This window comes from Lutjanus erythropterus, chromosome 3, assembly GCF_056507025.1.
Source record: "Lutjanus erythropterus isolate fLutEry1 chromosome 3, fLutEry1.hap2, whole genome shotgun sequence".
Classification (NCBI taxonomy): Eukaryota; Metazoa; Chordata; class Actinopteri; order Lutjaniformes; family Lutjanidae; genus Lutjanus; species Lutjanus erythropterus.
The window spans coordinates 1,914,237-1,934,508 of NC_139319.1; the positions used below are offsets into that span (position 1 = coordinate 1,914,237).

General features: G+C 39.4%; 2 protein-coding genes across 2 annotated transcripts; one reads left to right on the forward strand and one right to left on the reverse strand.

The window, feature by feature from the left end:
* Window positions 1–12: 12 nt before the first annotated feature.
* Window positions 13–4,247, reverse strand: fbxo48 (F-box protein 48). The gene is made up of 3 exons (XM_084714640.1): window positions 4,149–4,247; window positions 2,952–3,285; window positions 13–463 (listed from the first exon to the last, which is right to left on the reverse strand). Exons 2-3 carry the CDS (start codon window positions 3,252–3,254, stop codon window positions 302–304), a joined length of 465 nt encoding a protein of 154 aa, XP_084570766.1. The 5' UTR covers window positions 3,255–3,285; window positions 4,149–4,247; the 3' UTR covers window positions 13–301.
* Window positions 4,248–6,181: 1,934 nt separating this feature from the next.
* On the forward strand, window positions 6,182–16,920 carry aplf (aprataxin and PNKP like factor). The gene is made up of 10 exons (XM_084714627.1): window positions 6,182–6,283; window positions 8,033–8,104; window positions 9,842–10,005; window positions 10,553–10,733; window positions 11,312–11,447; window positions 13,410–13,585; window positions 14,073–14,392; window positions 14,887–15,006; window positions 15,525–15,571; window positions 16,709–16,920. Exons 1-10 carry the CDS (start codon window positions 6,191–6,193, stop codon window positions 16,918–16,920), a joined length of 1,521 nt encoding a protein of 506 aa, XP_084570753.1. The 5' UTR covers window positions 6,182–6,190.
* The last annotated feature ends 3,352 nt before the right edge of the window (window positions 16,921–20,272 follow it).

The following is a 20,272-nucleotide window of genomic DNA, read 5'->3' on the forward strand; positions in this document are numbered from 1 at the left end:
CATCACACACGTCAGTACAATGTGATTTAATGCATCTCAGCTGTATTTACATCAAAGCAAAGAAACACTTCAACAGTCACAATAAATTTCAGCCAGTAATTTCATTTGTTTCATTTCAGTTTCAACATGGTCCTTTTTTCTTAAAAAAGTAAAAAAAAAACGAATATGTACAATTATTTGAGTGTGTTCATATAAAACACAAAAGTATAAAAGATATATTAAGAATTAAAAATCAGACACTCAGATGTGCTTGATGTGCTTTAAATAAAATCTAAAATGTGGCAGCAGACGCTGCCATCAGTCATCTGTCCAGCTCGGCCTGCAGGATCTCCCCCCAGGTCTCGGCGTCCAGCGGCATCATCTTCCTGCCGCTCAGCTCCTCCGCCGACCTCACGTGGCTGTAACGTCCCCTCAGCCAGTCTCGCTTCAAACGGCTTCGGGTGTAGTTCTTCACCAGCGTCACCTGCAGGGAGGAAACAGGAAGCGGTCAGAGGACGGAGATCCAAAACTATTTAAAACAACTAGAGAATGTTCATCTTCTACTTAAATTACCTCACAAAACTTTTAAAGGGATAATCTGAAACTTTTTCTTTAAAAAAACAAACAGTATATAGAGTCCTATTTCATAATACCTCTCAATCATCACTTATGATCCACTGAAAGTGTGTGGTGGTGTCTGTATCTGCAGAGATCCCGCAGCTCTCTGGCTGCAGTTCCTCTTTTTTTTTTCTCATTGTTTTGCTGCTCGGGATGTTTCATCAACTCATAATGTTGGTATTTGACATTCTGATGTGTTTGTGAACAATTCAGACAAATCCTACTGACACCACCTTTAAATCTTTGACAGCTTTTCAGCGTCTCTGAGGTTATTTGACGCCTCAGTGTGTTAATATGAGGAGGAGTGAACACCTATGACATTTAGCATCTACTGCATTTGGGTAGATTTTGGAAATTTCTATGATGCACCTAAACCTGGATGAGGCCAGACCGAGCAGGAGAGGAGGCTGACAGTTTCTGAAACTCCAGTCTGCAGTCTGAGTTTTTAACCACTGATGTTTAATACATTCAATCAATAACACATATTCAATCACAGGAGTTTCTGTTTCTCCAAATCCTCTGTCTAAATTGCTCCCAACTGGGGATGTTAATGATGAATTATTAATAATTTCATTGCCATTAGGAATTAACCTGATTAAAATGTATTGATCATAATAAATCAATAGTCTAGAAATGGCTGAAACTGTCATTTGACATTGTTTTGTGTGGTGGAATCATTTGATGAATAGGAAATCTTAACTTAAAGTGAGAAAGTCTTATTTTCTATTTTATTAATTATTAAATAGTAATTGATTGATCGATTGTTATCGCTGGCTCTGGTCAGAAGTCACCTTTCCAAACCTGCGCCTGCTTCAGCATTTTGATTTCATTGACTCATTTTTATGTCTGTTCTGTTTTGGTGTGAGTTGCCTGGTTTTGGAGACATCAGTCTGCCTTCTGCTCTCTCTAGTCCTTGTGATGCTCAAGGCGACAAGGTTTACATTTTAAAAAGTCAATGTCTCTTTCTAGAAATCATGAGCCAGTTATTCAAAATAATCCACAGACCTTGTTATGAGCAGTTTCATGATGGAAGTTCTTTCTTTCTGCAGTAGAATCTATTGGAACTACTTTTTTTTGATAGAAAAAAGTAGTTCCTGTTTGAAACTGCTCACAACAAGGTCTGTAGATTATTTTGAGTAAACAGGTCATGATTTCTGAAAGAGACACTGGTTTTGAATTTTTCAAAAGTAGTTTTTGCATTACATTCCAGCTGAAACTCTGCAACTAACACCAAAAAATCTAAATAAACATAAACAACACTACAGGCCAGAGGAAAACATGTATTTTGATTTTGTGGTGAACTGTTCCTTTAACATCGAAAGCAGAGGCTAGACTGTAACTGTTGGTAGTAAAATGTTACAGAGTTGAAAGACGTGACGTTTAGTTTAAGAGTCAGCCAGAAGTATGTTGTGGGGGTGGTGAGATTTGAAGGAATGAAGAAGAATGGGTCCTCCTGTAATTCAAAATACAACAAATGTACAACTTTTTAAGAGTGAAACTCAAACACTTTCAGGTTTGTCACTATAAATAACAGCGCAAAAAAAGCTAATAAAATACCTTTAAGCCCACAGCAATCAGTGCTGTCACTGTTTATTTTACCAGCTGTTCATTTTAACTGCTCGTGAACAGGTGGCAATAATAAAGTTAAAAGAAGTGATTTATGACAGGTTTGTGTAGATACAACTTTTTACTGGACCTGGCATGCAACACTCATATGTGCAAACCTCTCTCTCTCACACACACACACACACACACACACACACACACACACACACACACACACACACACACACACACACACACACACACACACAAGTGGTACAAATGCTGAAAATGATCTTGCAAGAGAGGCACATTTTTTGCAAAGAGGAACTGTTGGAGCCGCTTGTGTCTTTCTATTCTTTAACCTTCCTCTGCCATTTGTTTAGCATGAAAAGGTCAGTGTTGCAATATTTGTGCATATCCCAAAAACATGTTGATATCCAAGTCTTTCATAATCAGTGTGTGTTTCCTTCCAAACAGAGATGTAGGCTTTTCTTTTGTGCAGCTTCTCTGCTCCAGTCCTGCAAACTGTTGTTTGGTTTGTTTATCACTCACAGAGCTGAGCGAGCAAGAGACTGTGTTGTGCAAATTGCTGCAAAAACCCGAACTGAGACACACATTGTGAATGTGTTGTACATGTCCAAGACTGCTCCTGAAACCTGAATAATATCAACACATCACACATGACTTAATTGGAAAATGCTACATTCAGAATAAGGCTTAATTAGTAATACTCAAATGGAAAATTATGTTTAAATGAGCTGAATCAAGTCTGAAATAAAGTGCATGTAATGTGTTAAAAGTGGACTCACTTTCCAGGATAGGCCGTCTCTCCTGTCACTGTCGACCTCCCTCTGACAGACAGCTCTGACCAGCAGGCACTGCCGCCTCCACAGCTGGTCGCTCTCCTCGATGATGTGATTCCACAGCTTGCAGGTCCGTGAGGCGCTGCACAGGCTCTCTGCGTCCAGCTCACCGAAGATCTTCACGCTCATTTCTGTCGGCAGTGTTTCTGCAAAGTTTTGAGGTGGGGTGTCGCAGGTGGACACTAGGGAGGGTTTTCTTCTTTCACAGAGGAAAAACACAGGCGAGGTCCTCGTGAGGTCATGCTGCATGCTAGCTCAGAGTCCAACAGAGTGAGACAGCCTGAGAGAACAGAGAGATGATTTAGAGCAAATTGAAACAAAAGCTGTAAGGTGTGATAGAGCTGTTACCTGTAGCTTTTCAATAAAGAACACTGAAACGTGTTACAGCTGCTCTGCAACAAATACCAATCAACTGTGTTGCTAGAGCTGGTCTACATATTTAAAAACCAGTTTCTCAAAGATGGTCTTAGGCTAGAAGAAAACGTATTAAATTCAGACTGATTCATAACCAGTTAATAACTCATTGTAGTAGCCTTAAGTTACACTCAACAGACACATGTGACAGTGATTCATAATCCATGAGTAAACTATAATGTACTACAACTACAATTTTGCAATTATCAATAACTTATTTCTCCAGCAGCAGGTCTGCTTTTACTCATTTTACAGTACACTAATAACTTAAGCTATATGAATACTAAATTCTTACTGTTAATGCTGTTACCTCAGATCCCAAACATGGAGGTCTGGCTGAAGGATAGCAACATTTCTGCCTACAAAATCAGCTTATTTCTACCCACTTAAGGCCGCAACAAAGCGCAAAAGAACAGCAGTCAGTTTACATGTATATGGTTTATCTTCTGTGGGCAGATTTCGGCATCAAAGTGTGAATCTGATCATAACAAAATCAGATGTTCTTGTTTTAGCTCGAGTCACGTTCAGCTGCACGAGTCTCATCTCCGGCCCGCAGCAGCAGCACGGTGAGCTAACAGCTAACAGCTAACAGCGACTGAAAACACTCGACCTTTCGGAGTTTTCAAGCCAAATATCATTTTATCCTATCAGAAGAACTTTTATAGTAAACGTCTGCCTGTATGTTTAAGTATAAGATGGTAATATGTCGTTTTAATAACCGTTTCTTACCGGCGGTGTGGTCTCTCTGCGTCCGTCTGACAGCTGACAATTTAAATGTCTCAACGGATGTTTACACACAGATACACGTCACCGTGTTTTTAATTTACTGCGCATGCGTGCGAGAGTCACACACCCAGTAACCGCAAACAAAACACTTTGCGGTCGTGTCTAAAAGAGAACCCCAGACCCACGAAAGATCTCGCGAGATAGATCATTTTAACACAAAACATGATTTCTGCATCACTCTAACCATGTGTTCTCTGTATCTAAACCTATTCACATCACAACAAAAGCGTTATTACATCATAAATCATGATTAATTTGTACAGTGTGCCCAATATGTAGAACAACGCATACAAATATCGCGAGAGTTTTGCGAATGAAGGGTTCTCTTCTAGACAGGACCACATTTTTCTATGTGATTTATCCATACATGAACTGTAGAGTGCCAGAAAAATGATGAATATGTAATAAATAAATACATAAATAAATAAATACATAAATAATTAATTAATTGTTATAGTGTTATTATACACACACACACACACACACACACACACACACACACACACAAAGTGGGATTGAAGGAATGGCAAAAGCAGCAGATTTTAACTGACTTATTTATTCTTCAGTATATCCCTCTTTATGTTTCCACATCTTTACTTTTACTTTTTTTCCCCAGTTATTCCTCTTCATATTAGCACATTTACACTTTACAGATGTATTCTTTTTTGTGGGTTCTACAACAATAAATTCAATGTAGCCTTTTAAATGAACGTGTTAACTCATGAAAGATATGACTCAATATATCATCTGAATAATGTGCAGCGCTTTTTCAGTTGGGCAAATGGCTGAAATATTTGCATTTTTTTTCCTGTTTTGTATTTCTTTTTGTTCTTATCCAACATTTAGCCATAAAAACATAATACAGTGACCACAGCAGTGAGAAGTGTGAACCAAATCAAAAAGTTAAAATTTTGATCAACTAAAGTTATGATCAAATGAAGTGTAACTGGAGGTTGGAATTTGATTTTACTGATTTATTTTATTTTTTATTTTTCTTCTCTCTGTGTTCTTGTGTTCTTTTAATAAGCGATTTGAATTCTGTTTAAATGTGTTGACACACCAAGTTTCTTTTATTGGGTCTTATCCTGAGTATACGGTTATATGAACTATTTAGTCGTACTACTACTGCTACTATTATTTGTTTATTTATGGTTATTTCACTTTAATTCATGACAATATGTGAATGGAGAGTAATGAAGGTGTATGGGGTTATTCAACTGAATAGATGAGCTATGTAAATTCAAATGATAAATTATGTCACTTTTACATGAATTTAAAAAAAGACTTGGTCACAAAAAATCAATCTGCACAATGCTAAATGCAATGTTAATAATATTGTGGAATTTGGTAAAAAATATTGTGATATTTGATTACACCCAGCACTCTGTATACTGCATGTATGCCGAATTAAAAAGTGACATTTATATATAAAAAATTCGTATTGATATTCATTTTATAGTCACAAATAATTTGCAAATAAACAAGAACATTTTAAATAGTAAAAAATATGGATGGAGTTCAGTGAACGTGTAGTCTGAAACGATACTGGGTAGCGCCACAGGTCTACTGCGCATGCTCATGCGCACCCGGAAGTTTTGAATTGTGCAGGAGCTTACACCAGAAGTTGTAAATGCTTTCTGTCCTGTTCTGTTCTTGGTGTCGCTTTAAGTCTAAATCCTGTAAGACGATTAATTATCCAGGTGGCCACCACAGCAGGTGAGCAGAAGTAAATTTACTTCTATAAACTTAAAGTTTATCGCTTCATGGTCATTTCTGGCCTCAGATGAGCTTTAGTTTCTGTTTCTTGCAGACTAACATGACTAGAGGCAGAAACTGAATGAAATCTTTAAATCCTGATAGTTTATTTGTCCTTATAAACAGTTTCTAGATTTCTTACTTCCCTGAGCTGACTGTTAAAGGTCTGTGTTTTTTTTACCTCCATTGACCCCCCGGGCTGAATCCCCTCCAGTCCGCCCGCTGAGCAGATGCCTGACTTCGAGCTGGTCCCTGTGGACGGCGGGGACCCCATCCAGCTGCCGCCGGGGGAGACGGTGCTGGGCCGGGGTCCTTTACTGGGAGTGAGTCCTCCTGAGGCTTTTAGCTTTGTTTACTTTGATTCTACCATTACCTTTAATTATTTACTGAAAAGGACAGAGCATATTCATATTACAGTAATGATTATCAGTAAACAACACAGAGTTCCCCAATTAAAACAAAATATATACAGATATAACATATACACATTACATTACATTCAGAATAGAATAAGTTAAAATCCATAATAAACACTTTTCTCACTTTATTCAGAAAACAAATTGCATATTATATCAGGCTCATGCTGACAACTAAAAAAATATTAAATGCACATTGAAGCATCAGGAATAAAAACAATATAAATCAGTGTAATGAGAGGCAGCAAATATGGTGAATAATAATGAGAAATAAGCTGAAAATTAAATAATAATACAAAAAGTAATAGAAAGCTTTCAATTTATTAATGAAATACATTAGAAAAGATAAATTAATTTGACTTCAGGTGGTTTCATTAAATATGATTTTGTAAAATTATACATTTTAAAAATTCCTGTTTTAATTGTATGTAATGGTAAAAGAATTGAGCATTGAATTAAAATCAGTCAAAAAAGAGAATTTGGGTTGTGAACCTAAAAACTTATGTTTATGAATTAAGATTTTCAAAATAAACTTTAAAAAAAATGAACTTGTAAGTTTCAGGTTCACTTCAGTTGATGCAAAGAGCTTTTTGTTCCATCGTAGGATGTTGCTATTTAACATCAGTTGACTTTATATTTATTCCATCTTATGATTCACATAACAAAATGTTTAACATCAATATTAAAATAAAATGAAAATCTTATTGCTTTGCAGATACACACTTGTCTTTTCGTTACTGGTGTTTTTTTTTCTTTCTCTTCAGATGTGGATTCTGAGGGTTTCTGACTTGTTTACTGGTCCTCAGGGACTGCGAGTCTTTGCACTCGTCACTAGAACTCCAGTCTTTTCTCTGTTTATACAAACTGTTGAAAACTTTGTGAAGTCCAGAACATGCTTTTTTGAATATGAAAATTAATTATAACAAAATGAGAAACAACATTTTGGGATTTTTACCCATTTCCACTGCTTAGAAATAGTCAGACTTCTCTGTTCACTTGAGGTAGAACTATTTTGGAACTTTATTTTTTATAGTGATAATGTGGACGTCCTTTACAGCTGAGCTGCAGGTCTTCCTCTGCACCACTGGAGGTCTCTGTCACACTGATAACATGGTGTTCCTCACCGCTGGAACACGATGCCTCACAGGAACATGGAGAACTCTGTAGTCTTTGCAGCACTGATTTTATCACAGCTATCATAATGACAGATTTTTCATCAGTCGTTATCGCAATTCTGCAACTAATGTTTATTTTCATAGTCAATTAATTGGTCAGTTATTTTCTCGATTAATAGTTGCTTAGTCTATAAAATGTAAAAACATAATGAAAATGTTGATCAGTGTTTCCCAAAGCCAAAGATGGCGTCCTCTAACGTCTTTTTTTTACTGAGAATTATGATTTCTAACGACTCATAAACAGACGGTAACTCATTCTGCAAACATTCAGTATTAATTTGAACTTTAATTAACGTGAAAGAAATGAACAAAAATCCAAGTTACAGGCTGGAATAGAAATTTCAAAGGACGACACCATGCAGCTGTAGTGTTTTCAGAGAAGTGAATATTTCATGATCATTTTATAATTAATTGCAGTAGATATATTTCAGATTTGTACTGAAGCTCCTGTCCTGTTTTGTTTGTCTTCACGTTGTCTCAGGTCAGTGATAAGAGAGTGTCCAGACATCACGGGCTGCTGGAGAACCTGGACGGACAGCTGCGTCTCAAACCGGTACGTCCTCCCACCTGGACTGATCACTGACCAACCATAACTTACTGGTGACACTTTTTTCAAAGCTGACCGTCAGTTTTTAAAGCTGAAACTTGGAACATTTTTTTCATTATTTGATACTGTCTGCATGGCTCCCTGTTTGTGAGCTGAAACTCATGAAGTCCTGCTGTGTGTCTGGTGTTCAGTGTGTTTCATGTGTATCTGGTTTTCAGCAGCATTTAAAATATGATTTGAAGATTGCAGACTGTGATCAACGGCTTCAAACGGTTCTTAATACACACTGTATTTTTCAGACAGTGTTTATTATCAATTAATAAATTGTGTTCAATTTTAACTCCTTTCTGAGAGTTTTCTTAGTCTTACACCAGTCGACTAGTCTCAATTAAAATTTGCATGTAGTCGACAGAGAAATTAGTCGGCAGGAACACCCCTAGCCTGAATAACACACACTTTGTACACAACAGAATCTGCAGAACACATCGTCTTAAACAAAATCACTTCAGTTTGCATCAAGAGAAACTTCATGTTTCTGGATTAATGGATGTGAAGATTCCTGAACGTCTTCATTAGCTGATGGAATGACGTCACACTGCGACCTTTTCCAACAAACACATTAGATGCACAGATCTTTATTAGTCCTGAGGGGAGATGGAGTCATTCCAGCAGCAGCCGTCAGGTGGAGGTCTGTTAGAAAAGATTACACAGTGTTAGAGACATAAATCACCCTCAGTTAATTATCATTTGTGTTTAATTGACCTAAAGGGACGTTATTGCATCAGCATGTCTCAGAAAAAATAATAATACTTCACAGCCACAACACTTCATCCATTTTTAATCATGAGGTGAAATCAATCGCGTCGATGATTCGATCACCTGATCTCTCACCAGGAAACCAACAGCTGCAGATGTTTGTTTTTTTTTCACACAGCAGCCCGAGGCTCTGAGGCGACATCGATACCTGCGTCAAAAAAAATACCCAGAAAAAATCTGAACGCTGTCTTTTTCTATCAGGTCCATTTCCTGGCGGTTTGTTGCTGCAGGGTTGTGAGCGTGAAAGAATAATCCGCGACAGATTTCAGATGATTGTTCCAGGTGAAAAATTACGTGAATCATTCCTGAGCCATTTAAAGGGATAGTTCACCCAAAAATGATTCAGTCCGTGTCGGGTTTAGTTTTTTAGTCCACAGTAAACACTGCTGGAGGAGAACAGTGTCGCAGAACCTCGCAAACATAAAAAAAACAACTGAAAAATAACCATAAAGTGCTTTAATGCTGCTCGTCTGTCGAAATCCAAGTCCTGACGTGCCGTTTTCACGCTGTCACACCACACAGGCTGAATATTGTGTTACTGCAGTAAAAAAAACTGTGATGATATCCACTGTGATATTACATGGCTAATTATTTATTTTATTTATTATTTAATTTGAGTTTATAAAAGTACTGCCAGTACCTGCTGCATTGGATTTGTTTTGCAGTTGTACATAATTCGTGAGAAGTTTTTTTTTCATGAGAAGTTTAGCTCACAGCTGCTACTTTCCTTTACTTTTATTCTGTTAAAGAAGGAAACCTAAAGCATGAATTTTATACAAACAAAAGCTTTTGTGCAAATCATATATTTATTATTTGATTAATGATTTTTTTCCAAGATGTGCTTTTTATCGTGGTATTATCGTACCTTTAGTTTTTGGTTTTGTTCTTGTGTTTACTGGTTTGTCCTCTCGTTGTTTCGATCTTTAGACCCACCTGAACCCGTGCTTCGTTCAGTCGTCCCTCGGCGACGAGCCTCGACCTCTGCAGAGAGACTGCTGGCACCGTCTTCATCATGGAGACTTGTTCTCTCTGCTGCCGGGGCAACTGGTCTACAAGGTGGTGGCCGTGGGCGGAGAAGACCGCACTCCCAGGTACTCACCCGTCAGGAACACACTCCTGACCATGTTAACACTGTGTGTCAAGATCAAGACATGAATCTCTTTTTTTTTTTATTCCACCCACTCTGACGTCTCCATGAATAATTAAATCAAGACAGAAGAGGTTGTTCTTGACTGTTTAATTAAAGTCCTATCTTTTATCTTTGCGGCGTGGACTCTGTGGGGTTGAATGGAGTCCGGTTTGAGTGCTATCTGTTGACTCATTTAAAAGCCACCAGGAGGGAGACTGTTGATTTATGTGGCCACTGGGCTTCAGTTATCTTTTATCCATGAGTAACCCATCCATTGTCCTGATGTGAGCTCTGTGTTTGAAGTTTAGATCAAACAGGCCAGAAAGGACACTTGAGAAAATGTTTCCACGGTTCAAACCAGCAGCAGCTCGCGTCAAATTCATCCTGAAACAACACTAATGTTTGACAAGTTTGGATTTCTGACGTTGTTTCTCCCAAAAAATAGGAGTTTTAAAAGTGGACTTAAACCTTAATTGTTCAGTCATTTTCTCACATATCTCTTCTTGTAGAAACAGTCAGATGTTTGAAGAAGAAGAAGAAGAAGAAGAAGAACTTCCTGTTTCTCCCAAGCCAGATGTGGAACCACCTCCTCCTACTGGACGGGACCGAGGACAGACTCCGCCTCACGAGGAGCCCACAGCTCCGTCACACCAGGAGGAGGCCGACAGTCCCGACAGAAGTTTAAAACAGGTTTGCAGACTCACAACAAATTCTGTATGAGCGGACAGTTAGCGCTGGTCTGACCTGTGTTTTAAAGGCCTTAACGGACGTTATAAGTCATGACGCAAAACAAATTTGTCCGCCGTCAGATATTTTGTTTTCTTTATTAAGGATGTTACAATACCAGACATTTAGTAGTTGATACCAGTACTTGTGAATTTCCCTGATTTTTGATACCTAATTTGATACCATGAGGGGAAAAAAAACAGACACAAGAGTAAAATTCTGCCCTTGTTTTTTTTTTCTTTACCACCTGAAATTAAAAACTGTGCTGCGCTTCAAGGATGAAAGACTGAGGATTTACTGAGAGACATTAGAATTATTAATACGTGCAGCAGGAATATGTTTCGTCATGATTGGTTTTACAATCAGTTTATCAGAAAATGTATTTTCATCATGTCGCCCGTCAGCTGACGAATACTTCTGGAGAAACATTCTGTTGACCTGAAAGATGTCTGTCAGTGTTTGTTTCGAGCTGCAGCTGTTTTCATCAGACCTGCTCTGATGAAACCGCCGTACTCAGCTGACGACTGTCTGGTTTGATGTAGAGAGACGCAGCGGGACCAGAGGAGGCGGAGGATGACAGAGGTGACGTCACTCCGTCTGTAAACAAGAGACGGGTTTTACCTGCGTGGATGATGGCGGCTGTAGCAGCTCCACACACGTCTTCATCCAGCCCGAAAGGTACCGTGTTCACGTTTTCTGTTTCACTTTAAATAGATTTATAGCTTCTTTTTAAATGTGTTATTTATTTAATTATTAAAAATATTCCCATTTTTTATTTAAATGTCTGTAACTTCAGGAAGCGAGATGGAAATTTAAGTTTGTGTAACAAAAGGAAAGTCTGTGTGTCTGCTTTTGTTCAGTCTTTATTTTTCCATTTCTTCTGCAGTCCAGCTGATATTGGATTTTTTTTAGCAATTAGAAATTTGGGAGTTTAAAGGAGACAGAGGATCTTGAAAACACACAGCATTAATCCACAGAGTGTGTGCTGAAGGTGATGTTGTGCAGATCTGCCACCTGCAGATGTTTGTTGACCTTAAATAGCAGCTGAACTCGACCTCGTCGACAGGCGTCAAACACTGCTGCTGTTACTACAGCAGATGATAGAAGACAGTCCTCAGCCTGTCTGTGCGTCTCACTGTGTGTTTGACAGAATTAAACAGCCACTGTTTCCTCTGACGGCTCCTGTTCTCTAATATTTACTCTGAAGGAACACAGACGGCTCCATTCTAGATGGAACTCTGCTTCCATCACGCCGTCCATCCGCTCACTTAAGAGCTGCGTTTACCTGGACGGATGGAAACGTTCCAGTTTCCCGCAGACAAACTCGTGATGCTGTGCTCCTGGTGTCGTCTTAAAGGGATAGTTCACCCCAAAAATGAAAATTCAGTCATTATCTCTTCACCCTCATGCTGACTGAAGGTCGGGTTCAGTTTTTTACTTCACAAAACTCTGCTGGAGTTTCACAGGAAAACAGAGCTGCAGAATCTCCCAAACAATGGAAGTGAATGGTGACCAGTTTTCAAATGTGAAAAAACAACAGAATAGAAACATAAAATGCCTCCATGCTGCTCGTCTGCTGTGATCCAAGTCTCCTGAATCTTCACTGTAGATCTTTAGCTTGGAGCCACGTTCTCGTGCACTGTCTGACCTGGGTGTGTGTGGTGTGATGGTGTGCGTAACATAAAAAGTTGTTTGGTCCAGAAAATGTTAGAAAATTGTGAAAAATATCAGTCAGTTTTTCCCAAAGCCTGGAATGATGTCCTCAAATGTCTCATTTTGTCCACAACCCAAATACATTCAGTTTACTGTCAGAGGGGAGTAAAGAAACCAGAAAATATTCACATTTAAGAAACTGAAATCAGAGAATTTAGAGGGCTTTTTGGTTTAAAAAATGACTTAAACCAATTCTAATTCTGTTATCAAACTAGTTAAAGATTAATTTTCTAGTCGACAACTAATCGATTGATCGTTTCAGCTGCAAAATGAAATAATTGCCCGTGTTTCAGATTAAGGTTTTCTATTACAGAACTTCAGCCTGATGTGAGACTTTCTGTCTTGTAACTTCTTAAATAAAATCAGTGTGTAGTTGTGTGTCATTGTCAGATTTCAGATGTGTCTGACTTGTTATCAGTTCCATCAGAAACACATTTCACATCTACATTTTTTACATAAATAACTGTTCACCGCCCAAAGAGGTGAAAACAGTGAAAGGCCAGATATTGAATATACTTTGTTTTTATTTCTTTCCTCCCACATTCTTCTTCTGACGACCCCTCAGATTTATCTGCTGACCTTTGGAGGGGCCGTGCACCTAAGTTGGGAACCACTGTACTAAACCAGCTAACTGTATAAACAGTTTTGTTTTAATTCCGAGGTGTGCTGCAGGAACAGTTCACCTCTGCATCGTTCCTCTCTTGTTCTTCTCATGTATTCAGTCTGTCTGTTCTCTTGATTCTTCAGATGTTTGGATGATCTGTGAGTTTATTTCTACACTGTAAAATTTATTTTAACCACTTTCAAAAATCCTTATCAAAATATTTGTGTTTGTTTCTGTAGAACTAATAAACCAGGTTTGTTTGACTCTAAATGTTAATATTGTCAGTTTAGCATCAGTCGGACTCTGTTCTCTCTCTGTTGTAGTTCAGTCACCTGTGAAGAGAAGTAAAGCACCTGCAGCCAAACCGACCGGCACCAAACGAGCAGCAGTCAGACAGACCAAGGCTTCCTCACCTGAGGAGGCGGAGCTCAGCGAGGAGGAAATGCCAAAGAAGAGGAGAAGGAAGAAAAGTGAAGACGAAGGAGAAAACTCTAAAACAGTTGAGTTGCATTGTTAGTACCGTGCGTTTTTACTGTAGTTTTTTTTATGTTTGTCTTAATTTGGTTCTAATAAAACCTTCAGGCTTTGCCCTGAAAACTCAACGCACTGCAACTTAAAAAAAACACAAGCAAATAGAAACTATTTAACATTAGCGGTTGGTCTGCAATTTTTTATTAGATGTTGAGACAAGATAATGGTGAAATCTGCACTTAGTGAAGCATTTTTTCAAGAGAATTAATGAGCAAATGTCAGATTAGCGGGTTTCACTGAGATCAGAGTGGTGGTGAGGTAGAATATCGTTCTTTATTTCAAAATGTAGTTAGAAATTGGAATCCTGATAATAATCCCAATTTGCGTTGAGCTCTCAGGGTCTGCATATTTACTGCCTTTCAGTTTTTGTAAAAGAGTAGGTCTGTAAACTTCTCAATGCTGTCTTTACAGGAAACGGAAATCAACCCTCTTTGTTTGTTTTTGTTGACTTCCAGGATGTTGCTTCAGAGCAGCCCACCGTCTCACGACTTCAGAGTGAATCCAGCAGGCCCGAGGTGAGCGACGAGTCTGACGGCTTCACCATGGAGGTGGACGAGGAGGGACGGGGAGGAGAGACATCTACGGCCGCCACAAACACTACGACACGGACGCATGCAATCAGTCAACCTGAGACTGACGACAGGAAGTCGAAAAACGGACGACAAAGGACCAAACAAGCCGAGTCTGTCGGGTCAAACAGCAGCTCTGCGTCTGCACCCGCTCCGTCCAAACCTCGAGTCAGAACGCCGTGTCCATATGGGAAGGACTGCTACAGGTACGTTTACCTCTGAGCGTATCTCAGGCTGAGCTTCTTCAGAGAAAACAAAGAGAGGTAAAGGATGATTGGGAGTTTATTTCATGTCCTGCCAGGCGGTTTTGACTTTGATGTGGCTCATTTTCCAACAAAGATGAGAAGAAGTGCACTTGAGCTGATGAACATGAAGTGGACCAAAGACTGAAGCTTCTGAAAAGCAGCTGCCGGGTGCTCTCTGCTTTTTGCCTCAAATTTCAAAGGTTTTCTCCAATAGAGTTTTGTGGACTAAAAAACTAAACTTAGAAGTATAAGAGTAACTCTAAAAGTGGCTCCAGTCTGACCTCTGTGGTTTAAATGGTCCTGAACAGAGAGCTGTTTGGTCTTTTAAATGAAATGTACAGAATAAGTGAGCAGCCATCTGCAGACATGTTTCATGTGCAGAGTCTCTGATGTGTTCCTCCTCCTGCAGCAGACTGAAAACCTCTTACAGCCCCCGTTTTGTTTCGTTTTTCCAGGAAGAACCCGATCCATTTCCAGGAGTGCAGTCACCCCGGTGACACCGACTATGAGGAGGAGGACGAGGAGACGGAGGAGGCAGACCGGCCTGAGTGTCCCTACGGCACTGACTGTTACAGGTTGGACATCACAGCAGCACAATCATTATTAGCATCAGATGAAAGGCATGAGGGGCAGAGATGACATGAAATACTTTTATGGATTATCAATCAGGAACACCAATACAGAGACACACAGATAAAGACACAGTACAGGTGGTTGACTAAGACTTGCAAAAAGCAATCCTGATAGTTTTACTAAATCCAGTAACAGTAGAGACAGAGAGAAGGAGACATTACAGTGGAGTTAACATCTTATTATGAGTCTCATGTAAATGAGATCCTTTAGAGAAACAGTGAACAAACTTTAAATCTGTTTAAAAGTCTAACATTGCTGTTATTAAATCTGCAGGAGTGTTTTTCCTTTTTACTGTCGACGCGTCGTCTTCTCCTTCACACCTGTCGACCTGCAAGAACCCCCGCTAGAACAAAATACACAAGTTTGAGTCCTGCGTTGCTCTGAAAGTGATGCTATTCTTCTTTATTCGTCTTGAAAGGAACAAACTTGACTTTGATTTGTTTGTTTTTTTTCCTCACAGGAAAAATCCTCTTCACAGGAAAGAATACAAACACACAAAGAAACCAGGTGGGCTGTTTCTGCTTGTTTTTAATATGTTAATTAATCATTAACAGCATGTAGCATCAATGCTAATGACACAGGAAACATGATCATCATATTAATCAGTGAAATATATATATTTTTTAGGTCAGGTGACCAAAGCTTCTTTAAAATGCAGGGAAATATCCATCATATACATCTGATACAGACTTTTAGTTTTTGAACATATTATTTTTTCATGATCTAATTAAAGGTTTATTTTTCTTATACTTTATTTGATATTTATTTGATTGTTTGAAGATTTATTTCACATGGCGAAGCTGCAGCTATATGTTCCACACACACACACACACACACACACACACACACACACACACACACCACATATCACCAGAGCTGGTCAGCAGCCATAAACCCACTGGGAATGTGCATAGATTTTTTTGGTTAGCAGGTTGTATAATGTGATCTCAGGGTCCTTCAGGACATAGAGGAAATGACCTCATGAACTGAACACACACACCCTCCCGCCCCTCATCTGTTTAATGAAACACTCCTCACTGATGAGAAACGTATCACACCTCAGAGCAGCATTTACATTTTGACACCGCGGTCGACATTTAGTTGACACTTCATTCACACTCCACCCGTCACTCGTCTCTGCTGCCTCCTGATGAAAGACGCTGCGTCTCGCCTCAACCTCTGTTAAACCTGATGTGAAGAAGACACACACACACAAACACACACGCACGAACGATGGTGCTGTTTATTTCTTCCACACCGATGGCTCTGAAAACACTTCTGACCTTTTTAAACTGTAAAACTCTGCCAAGGCTGAACGATTCATCTCATTCATGAGGTCAGCAGTTTGTCATATTAATCCAGGAATACAAGCTTTAAGTAAAAAACACTTTGTCTCTGAAATGTAGTGACGTATATTGATAACAGACACAAAGGTGATAAAAAGAAATTGGTAAAGACAGATCCTTCAACTACGGAGCGCTCGTTAGAAATCATAAGAGAGATTCACTCCAGGGAAAAACATGACCTTTTTGCTCAAACTGAGAGAAAATGTTGTTATTTGGAAATGAAAGGAATCTTTTGTGACTCACTCTGGATTATAACACCGCATGTTTATTACTGTTCACGCCGTCGATGCTTTTACAGCCTCCACTAGACGCGCCGCCCCCAAGAAGAGCTACGCCGATGACGAAGATGAAGACGAGGACTTCGGGGACGACGACAGCTTCATCAATGATGACAGTGAGGACGTGGGCGACGACTCAGACTACGTCCCTCCTGACTCGGACGACAGCGGTAAGGAGGACATCAAAAGACTGCAGAAGGAAGCGAAGGCCTTTGTGAAGAGGAGGAAGTAGACGCGGCACGTCCTTTTTGTTCTTGTTGTCTGTGGCGGATTTTTTTATGTGAGCACACACACACACACACACACACACACACACACCTGTGTAATGAGACTAAATCACATGGAGGAGATGCAGCAGCTGAGGCCTCATCAGGTCCATGTGCAGGTGGGAACGAGTCCAAAACACACTGAAGAAGATGTTTGGATCTAATCTGATCGAATCCTCCGGCGCTGGTCATCAAACGTCAGTGGTGTTTCAGTTTGGAGTGTCCTGCAGGTCTTTATGAGTCCAAACTAGACTGTGACACTGAGGTGGATTTTCACTCCGGTTCCGTCCCAGTCCCATGACAGAATAAAAGGAAAAACTTGTCCCGTCTCTCAGAAGAACGGCTCCCGTCCCTTCCTGTTCCTGTCAACCCACAGTGACGTTCCTATTGTTATTATGATTCCTGCTCCTGTTGACCTTTTTTCCGGTCCCGTCCCAGTCCTGTAGTGAAACTGACTCCCATCCTGCAGGAATCCCCAAAGACATGTCGGCCTCTAGTCCAAACCAGGGGTGTCACAATTTCAATATTGAATCGTAAATCAATCAAAATCTGCTCTCATTTCAAGAATTGGAACAAAAAAAGTAGAATCTGTGTTTGTTTTTCTTCTTCAAAGGCAACACAGCGTAGCTTTTTAAAGAATTTGAAAATGTAAATGACAGTTGTCAGGACATAAAATAATCTGTGGATATTTACAAATCAATAGTCAAACAATGGTAGAGACATCAGTGAAAAATAAAGTTTAAATTGAAAACTCAAATCGAATCGTGACCTTCAAATCAAAAGTCATGTTAAATTGTGGATTTGGAGAATTGTGACACCTTACCAGTGTAAAACTGTCCTTCAGTGGTCCTTTAATTGTCCAATAGTAGATCTCTTCCCTGGTTCTCTGGACGGGAAAATCAAAGACATAAATCATCTTTGTCATGTGACGACAAATGTCCGAGAGAGAAAACGCCTCTGCAGCTCTTCTCTCCAGAGTCACGGTCCTGGATGAAAAAACCTAGTTCTGACCTTTAATTCTCACAAAACTCCTTTATTGAGTGTTTTTCCTTTTTTTGAAAACGTGAACCCACCTATTTTGAAATTTTTATGTTGTTTTTTTTGATAAATCAATTCTGTTGGTCACTCTTGATGTCTGTGGGTTTTACAAATATCTAACCAATGAATAATATTGAAAAGATCAACTAACTTTGACTACCCAGAATTTGATTAGTTTAAAACAACAGTTTTTTTTTTTTAATTTCCTGAAAAGTGACAGTTTTGGACATACAAGGTTTGAACCCAACAGTGACGATATGCAGTTTGCAGTGAGTGCGGCTGCAGATTTAACACTGAAATTGTGAGTAACTGCTGAAACTCTTGGTCTTTGATTCCACAGAGAAGTAAACAGAAACAGAGTCTCATGTCGAGCTGACGATTTTTATTGACTAAAATGACGAGTCTCACCAGCAAACTTCAGTGTTTTGGTGTAAGCTAATGCTAATGCTTGAACTCCTTGATTCAGCTGAGAAACTGACTTTTTAATGTTTGGTTAAACATTTTAAAACAAGAACTGTGTGAAGACAGGAGTTTGTCTGGAGGTAACTTTACCTTAGGTAGCAGTAGTTAGCTGCACATGCTAACATTTGCAGCTTACATTAGAGCGGATAAAGACGAGGTTTACTACTAAAAGAGGACTACGACAGAGTCCCATACAAGACGCTTCAACATAAAGGGAAAGTTTGACAGACCTGCGGTGCCTCAGTTACATTTGCTACTTCATGATTGGACAGTTGCTGGTAAATGCACCTGCATGTCAGTGGAAGTTGTTTTTTATACTTTACATCCACCTGATGTCCATGTAGAAACTACTGAACTGTCAGTGAGAAGCTTCCCTCCGGTAGGTTTATGTTTTATAAAGTAATGTATTTAAGGCCACAAATGGCAGCTTGACTTGACAGCACAGGGTTCCCAACTTTTTTAAATTGTTGTACAAACAGCAGTTACTGCACATAAAACCAGATATGAGCCCTGAAACCAGGTCCCAACATGCTGTCGCTGTCTGTCTCACAGTGGTACTCTCAGTCCGTGCAGTTCAAACTCTGATTTCATCAAACCTCCAGACAGGAAGTGACGAGCGGTAAAACAGCGGCAGCACTTTGAGCTCTCAGCACCTCGGTGTCATCTCCGCCGCCTCTCGTCTGTTTGCTCACATCAAATCTGAACATTTCTGAGGTCTTTTTTTCTGTTCAACATTCTCGCTTCCAGCTGCCAACATGCAAAATCTGTCCGGTGTCTCTGCAGGTGTCGTCATGGCAACATCAAACACAACAGCGGACTGCAACAATAAGGCTGATTAAAGAAAGACGTGCTCATGTGAAAGTCCTGCCTCGTGCAGCTATACATGCAAATTTAAATGAAGAGATATTCCCACGCTGGCAGCTGTAAAGTGTTTTGGGATAAACCACTGTGTGTTTTAAATCACTGAAAATACTCTGACTGTGATCAGAACTACATGACGAGTAATACAGAATGTACTAGAATAGAAACTGATCCGTTATTTTTCATTTCCTTCATACTTTCTGATTTCTCTGTTGTTTTATTTCAGATGAGGCTCCTTCTCTTCCTCTTCAGATTGATTGTTTGTGTAAATATGTCAAATCTAGAAGTTTAGGAGTAGATCTCTTGTCATTTTTTATATGTTTGTTGGACCGTTTTTCCTACTTTGTTTAAATACATCTGATAAAAAAGTTTCCTGTCTTGATTTCATGTTTTTGTGAGACAGGGTCACCAAACTCTATTAAAAAAGGTCAGGTTTAGTTTTTTAGTCCACAAAACACTGCTGGAGTTTCACAGGAAAACAGTGCTGCAGGATCTCATCTTGCCGTTTGCACACCGTCACACTACACACACACTCAGTTCAAACAGTGTGCACGTGAATGTGGCTCCAAACTAAAGATCTACAGTGAAGATTCAGGCTAAAAACTGATGTAAATCATGTCTTTCAAGTCATCTTGGCATGTTGGGATTTCAGGAGACTTGAATTACACCAGATGAGCAGCAGGGAGGCATTTTTTGTTTATGTTCTGTTGCTTTTTACGTTTGAAAACTGGTCACCATTCACTTCCATTGTTTGGAAGATTCTGCAACTCTGTTTTCCTATGAAACTCCAGCAGAGTTTTGTGGACTAAAAAAAAACTAAACCCGACCTTCAATCAGCATGAGGGTGAGGAGATAATGACTGAATTTTCATTTTTGGGTGAACTGTCTTTTTAAGAGACCATTCGTCGACGTGAAGACAAGAGCAGATTGTTGGACAAACAGCTTCAGCAGTCCTGG

Coding starts and splice junctions, on each gene's coding strand:
- aplf (XM_084714627.1), top strand. CDS start 6,191: ATGCCTGACTTCGAGCTGGTCCCTGTGGACGGCGGGGACCCCATCCAG. Junction 10,006..10,552: donor GGAGAAGACCGCACTCCCAG/GTACTCACCCGT, acceptor CTCTTCTTGTAG/AAACAGTCAGATGTTTGAAG. Junction 13,586..14,072: donor AAGGAGAAAACTCTAAAACA/GTTGAGTTGCAT, acceptor GTTGACTTCCAG/GATGTTGCTTCAGAGCAGCC.
- fbxo48 (XM_084714640.1), bottom strand. CDS start 3,254: ATGCAGCATGACCTCACGAGGACCTCGCCTGTGTTTTTCCTCTGTGAA. Junction 464..2,951: donor GAGACGGCCTATCCTGGAAA/GTGAGTCCACTT, acceptor TCCTCCCTGCAG/GTGACGCTGGTGAAGAACTA.